Source organism: Ursus arctos, chromosome X, assembly GCF_023065955.2.
Source record: "Ursus arctos isolate Adak ecotype North America chromosome X, UrsArc2.0, whole genome shotgun sequence".
In the NCBI taxonomy this organism is placed as follows: Eukaryota; Metazoa; Chordata; class Mammalia; order Carnivora; family Ursidae; genus Ursus; species Ursus arctos.
Genome location: NC_079873.1, coordinates 21,290,105 through 21,296,104, shown reverse-complemented (window position 1 = coordinate 21,296,104; position 6,000 = coordinate 21,290,105). Strand labels below are relative to the sequence as shown.

General features: G+C 45.0%; 1 protein-coding gene across 1 annotated transcript; it reads right to left on the bottom strand.

Annotated features, from left to right (window-relative positions):
• Positions 1 to 3,660: 3,660 nt before the first annotated feature.
• On the bottom strand, positions 3,661 to 4,698 carry LOC125281227 (melanoma-associated antigen B5-like). The gene has a single exon (XM_048213534.1). The coding sequence runs from the start codon at positions 4,696 to 4,698 to the stop codon at positions 3,661 to 3,663; it is 1,038 nt and encodes a 345-aa protein (XP_048069491.1).
• Positions 4,699 to 6,000: the final 1,302 nt, after the last annotated feature.

Genomic DNA, 6,000 nt, shown 5'->3' with positions numbered 1-6,000 from the left:
GGGAATCCTCACGCCCACCTGACCGCCATGCTTATTTCCCCCGGGAGCTGCTAGCAGGGCTCTGGTCAGAATTTCTACCTAACTTTCCTCATCTTGATTCTTGTTAGGGTCTTCTCCCTCTGCTGAACTGGCGCCTCCCAAGAAAGCCCTCACCTTCTTGCGATCCTCCAGGCAGAAATCTACCTCAGCCTGCCTGACTGCTCTGCCGCGCGCACACGCGGTTGGGGGGGGGGGGGCTCGACGGTTGGGGGGGCTCAGACCGAGAGTAGGCGCGGGGCCTCAAAAGGAGCAAGGAAGTCACTTTGGGGGGAAAGGGTGTTCTCTCATTCCTTAATCAGGCTTCTCACCTTGTGCTTGGGTCTGAAATATTCCTTTCTCGCGTGCCCTGAGGCACCCGCCGATCGCAAAGTCTGGCACCTTCCTCGGACGCCGCAAGAGGAAGTGAGGGCTGTTCTTCCTGTCACCAACGACAGGGCCTCTCAAGGCTTGCGGCAAGGGCAGGATCTCTGGTGCCCCCTCTGTTCTGGGGTGGAGAACACCCTCAGTTTCATACAGGATTGTCAGCTAAAGTCATTTAGGACCTTGAGCCCTTCACTCCACCACCACCCTTACGAGGTCCTCACATCCTTGATACCATTCTTGCAGAGACATCAGTCTGACAGCGTAGATGTAAGAGCCGGGGAATGGCGGGGGGCGGGGGGGTCGCTGCGTGACTACCTACGTGACTGAATTTGCTTTCATCAGCCTTCATTTATACGGTCCTCATCTTCGCTCCTGTCTCTTTAATGAAAGGCTTTCAGAGCAATGCCACATACCTGCAAACTCTTGAATAATCTCTTAAGTGCAAATCTTACAGAGGATGAATCTGTGTCCCAGGACTGATACGAGATGGGGAAGGTGAAAAACAATTAAGAGACTTAGCTTGGGAGGTGGAATATCAGAGTAAAAAACCACGCCGATATATTCCTTCTCTTTACTATCCAGATGTGGCCTCTTACGTAACTTCTGTTCTAAAATATTTGCCATAGGAAACTGGCTGAGCCAGATAATTTCATGAGACCGCCATTTTTTGAAGTTAAGCAACACTGCGTATTATTAGCAGATGCTATATCCTTCCTTTCATTATTCATACCGCTCATTTATTTTGGTATTCTTATTGCTCTGGCCATATATTCCTTTTTTTTTTTTTTTTCCCTAATCCACTGAGATATATTTTATAGTAGCGACAAGAAAAGTGAATAAAGGCTCACACAGTCTGCTTCAGGATGGGAGTTATAGGCCCTGCGTGCCTTGGATGAATTCACACTAGGGGTATAGGCTAGCTCTGACACTTAACACCTTGTGAATATGAGAATATTTTACATTCTTCATGTGCCAACTGAGTGTGGTAAACTATATTGTAAGACTGTGGGAATGTAGGTACTGTATATAAAGCATCCGTCAAGATGACTGGCAAATACTGGGCATTTAATGAAAGGCAGTTAGGATGGTTTTTACCTAGATAATATCATCCTCCTATGGAGGAATGTTTTTTTAAAGCCAGAATATGTCCTTGGAAATGCAATACTCTTAGACAAAAGAACATCAAATCAGCCAAAAATTGACTTTAACAAGTAAAATTAAGCATTTCTTCCCTATTAGAGTATTTATTATTAATTTTGGTGCATGGTTTTTCTTTCCCCACCTGGATACAACTTAGAACTCCTTGCATTTTGTCAAGGACCCACTCATTAAGTTCTTTCCAGTTGTCCTTCCACTCAAATCACCTCTATTTTCGTTTGTTCCCTCCCCAACAAAATCTAGCCTTCTCTTAGAATTTACCAAAATATCGTCAAGAAAATCTAATTAAAATGCTCTTTTAATGCAGTGGACTCTGACTTTACCAGTTCAAAGCAAAAAAAAAAGTATAAATACAGTGCCTTCTGTGTGTGTCACCTCAAGGGAGTTCACACTTTTATCTCGAAACTCCCTGGAGTCATTGTGTTTAGTATGCCTATTTGTGCACTATATTCTTCTTTATTGAGATAGTAACAAAGACACCTTTGATTCTTGTCTTTTCAGGGCTGAATTGTGTCCCCCCAAAAATTCATGTTGAAGCCATGACCCCCCGTACCTCAGAATGTGACTATAGTTGGAGATGAGGTCATAAAAGAGATGGTTAAATTAAAATTAGGCCATTAGGGTGGACCATAACCCAGTCTGACTGGTGTCCTTATAAAAAAAAGACTAGGACCCACAAAGAGACAGTAGAGATTCATGCACACAAAAGGACAGCCAAATAAAGTGTGTGGCCATATGGGAGCCAAGGAGAGGAACCTCAGAGGAAACCAATTTTGCCAGCTCCCTGACATTGGACTTCCAACCTCCAGAACTATGAGAAAATAAATTTTGTTTGAAACCACCCAGTCTGTGTTATTTTGTTAGGGCATTCCTAACAGATTAGAGGTAGAGATTTCTTTCTGGATTATATATGATGCCAAAGTAACTTATAAGAGTTTGTTTTAATGGCCTCCTTTTTACCCCATGAGGTAAGGAAGGAACTTCCACACTATGGTTTGTGTAGACTTCAAACATGCACCCCCTGACACTGTAGAGATGAGAAAGACGACTGGTTATTAATCATGTGTACTCACTTGGCTGGGGGAGAAGGACACCCCGTGCTACATAGTACAACATGAGGGTTACACCCAGGAATACAATGAATGAGCACATCTGTGGGAGGCACGATTTGGTGTCAGGAGGTGGAGGTGACCTTTAGTTCCCATGGTACCATGTAATCAGCTTCTTTGAATAATTCTGCAAGCTGGTAGGGAACAGAAATCTGCTACTTAGGAATAAGCGAGGTATGTACCTCATCTGCTTGATGGAGATGGTTATTTGATAGTGGATCGTATCTGCAAGTGCACAGTATGGAGGGGAACTTTCATTTAGGCAATTTGAGGCCCTGTCAGTTTCACTAAATGTCAAGGAGCCCATAATATTGAACCTTAATTTTAGACCTTGCAGCACAGTGTAGTTTTCCATTTAAAGATTTTTCTTTTCTCTCATCTCTGAGATGCATCATATTAGGGTATGGCCTCTGATCACCATTCCCATAATCTCAGTCTAATCCATCATGTAGTTTAATTTGAAATTACATCACAGATTGACATGAAGTATCCCAAAACTCAAACTGCATCGTTTCAGGGAATATACATGCTGCTCTGCCCTAGGACACCTCCCTTCTCACTCTAATTTTCTTTTTTTAACTTGAAGACATAGAGGGTATCTCAGTATCTTCCTTATGATCATAGCTACCAGTTTCTAAAGTTCTATGGGAAAGGCTAGGTCTTTATCTTAGCATCCCTAGTCCTAGCATGGAACCTGCCAGAAAGCAGATCATTCAGTAGACATTTTGGGAATAAAAGAGAGAGTATGAGGTCTAACTTGTTCTGATTTAATGTCTCCTAAATTTAATAAACTAAGCATATTGAAGCATAAATCCTTTAATTTTATAAAACAAAAGACTGAAAGGAGAACACCAAAGTTGATCACGGTTTATTATTTTTTTATATTCCATTATCACAGTAAATTTACTGTGGGATTCTTTCACATTTCCATGCAAATCCCTATTGTGATGTCATATTTTTTTATTTAGATTTTTTTTTAAAGCCTCAGATTTCAATAGGGGTGGGAGAAGTTGCTGAATGTGCCCCTATAATGCACACTGGCTATAGGAGTAGCACCTAGCCTGGCTGTAGGTCTGGCTTGGGCTCTTGCTTCCTCATCTCTCAAAGCTTCTTCATATCTTGATGAGAAGGCATTGGGAACCGTATCATTGACCTTGGCCAAAAATTCCAGGACTTTCATCTTGCTGGTTTCAGCTTGGGCTTTCGGACCCCACAAAAACTCATAGCGTGGAGGATCACTGTTGAGCACTTGGCGGTACTCCAGGTACTTTAGCCTCACCAAGTCTTTGGTGATGAGCTTCTTAGGCTCTCCGTAAATGAAATGCTTCCTCCCGGCAAATACTCGCATCATACCCAGAAATTTCCAGATGTCTTCCTCAGTAGCACAGTTGCCTTTCATGAAGATCACACCGAGGACTGTCATCAGGAGACCAGTCTTGGGTAACCCCCTGCCAGCACGCACCCTCCCATTGTTAGGGAGTTTCACTTTGCTGATGAGGTCATAGGATTGTTTGGTTGAGTCGACTTCTTTCAAGTCAACTGCAAAGACAACCTCAATGCGCTCAGAGGCTTTCTTGAGGATCTCAGGATATTGGTCTTTGTAGTTTTGGCCAATAATCTTCAGCATGTCTTCCTTCATAATGGGCTGTTTCATTTTGTATTTGTACAGAAGAAACTGCTCCAACAAACTCACCTTCATAGTTAGAATATCAGTGCTCTCAGTAGAAGGTGAGAACTCAGGGAAACATAGATGTTCCTCACCTTGGTTGTTCTCACCTTCAGCAGATTTTGTGCCAGAAATATCTGAAGAGGTAATGGTGGTAGACGGGGCTCCCCAAGCCTCCTGGGAAGTGCTAGTTGACTCAATAGCTGATGAACTCTGGGTATTACCCTCCAAAACAGGAGAACAGGAGGTGGGGGACTCTTCCATTGCTACAGGGGCCTGAACTTTCATGTGACTCTGGGAGTCACCGCGAGACTGGCGGCGTTTTTCACGAGTGCGGTGCTTACTCTTCTGACCCCGGGGCATAACGAGTATGATGAGGGACAGTGGTTAGGAGTGTGAGTAGGAGAGCAGGGGATGAGGGCCCACTAGAGGAAGAGGAAGGTTAAGGGGATGTGTGCACCTTCAGCGTGGAAATGCCACCTCGGCTGGTGGTATATGAGGAAGGCTACATTTGCAGTTTTCCTCGAGGGCACTTCTCTAAAACCCCACAGGGCTCCCGTTCTCCTAAACAGCCTGTCCTTTGGGAAACCTGTGAAGGAAAGTAGAGTGACGTTTAGGCTGCTTCCTGCCAGACCTGCCTCATGCATGCTGGGGTGAGCGCAGGGGCTTGAGGAGTCTCTTATGCAAGACCATCCGTCTACTAGTGGCAGGTCATGGATTTTTCTTCCTCTGTTCTCCTGAGGCTGACATCACAAGCCTCTTGGCACCCACAATAAGGAAGTGAAAGGGGTCCTGATCTTATAATTCCTGTCTACGTCTGAATGTTCAGTGGGGAGTTTTCTGTACTGGCCTCTTCGGGGTCCTCAGTCCTCATTAATGGTCCTTACTTTGGATCTGTGTAGGGCCTGGCACCTCCACCCCTTTCCCTGAATGGTAGCTGCACCTTCAAACTAAGGATTTCATTCCCTGTAAATCTGATAGCAATAAGTGGGGGAGGTATTGACTTGATAGCCTGGCCCTGGTTCTTCAAGGGCTGAAACCAGGGGCAGAGCCAGATTCTTGGCTACTCTTTCTGTTTAGTGGTGGGGAGTCCCTTGGTCCTTGCTTTGATCCCCAACCCTTTTCATGGCCTGGAATTCCTCCCTCCCTTACCCTTAGGCCTGCCCATCATATCAAGGTCTGTACCACCCTGAGACCCTAGAAGGAGGTGAGGATCTCCTTACCTGACCGTACCTGTCCTTGGTCTCCTGAAGCTGGAAGTAAGAAACTAACGCTTTCAGGCTCCTACTGTTAGGGGTATGTGGCTCCTTTAGTCCTCAGGCTATTCACCTTGGCCTGTGGAAAAACCAAGAAATCTTTCCACTGCTGATGCTTAAGCCACACCCCTTAGAGGAAGTCTGTCACCCCCTTGTGACACCATAGGAGGAAGTGAATATGTCACATTATGTCAACAATGCCTTGGTATCCGAGGGCTTCCAGCAAAGGCAGAGTTCTGTGTGATTCTCTCAGTTTTGAGGGGAAAATGTTTCCCTAAGTTCTCACTCAGGATCCTCCCCTTGATTACTGGTAGGACCTGAGACTCCTTCCTTTGCTTGCCTGAGGTCTCTTCCCTTACACCATGGGAACCCCATTATAACTAGAATCACGGGAAGACTGGGAGGACAA

Bases quoted from the DNA above. Each gene is read 5' to 3' on its own strand.
- LOC125281227 (XM_048213534.1), bottom strand. From the start codon at position 4,698: ATGCCCCGGGGTCAGAAGAGTAAGCACCGCACTCGTGAAAAACGCCGC.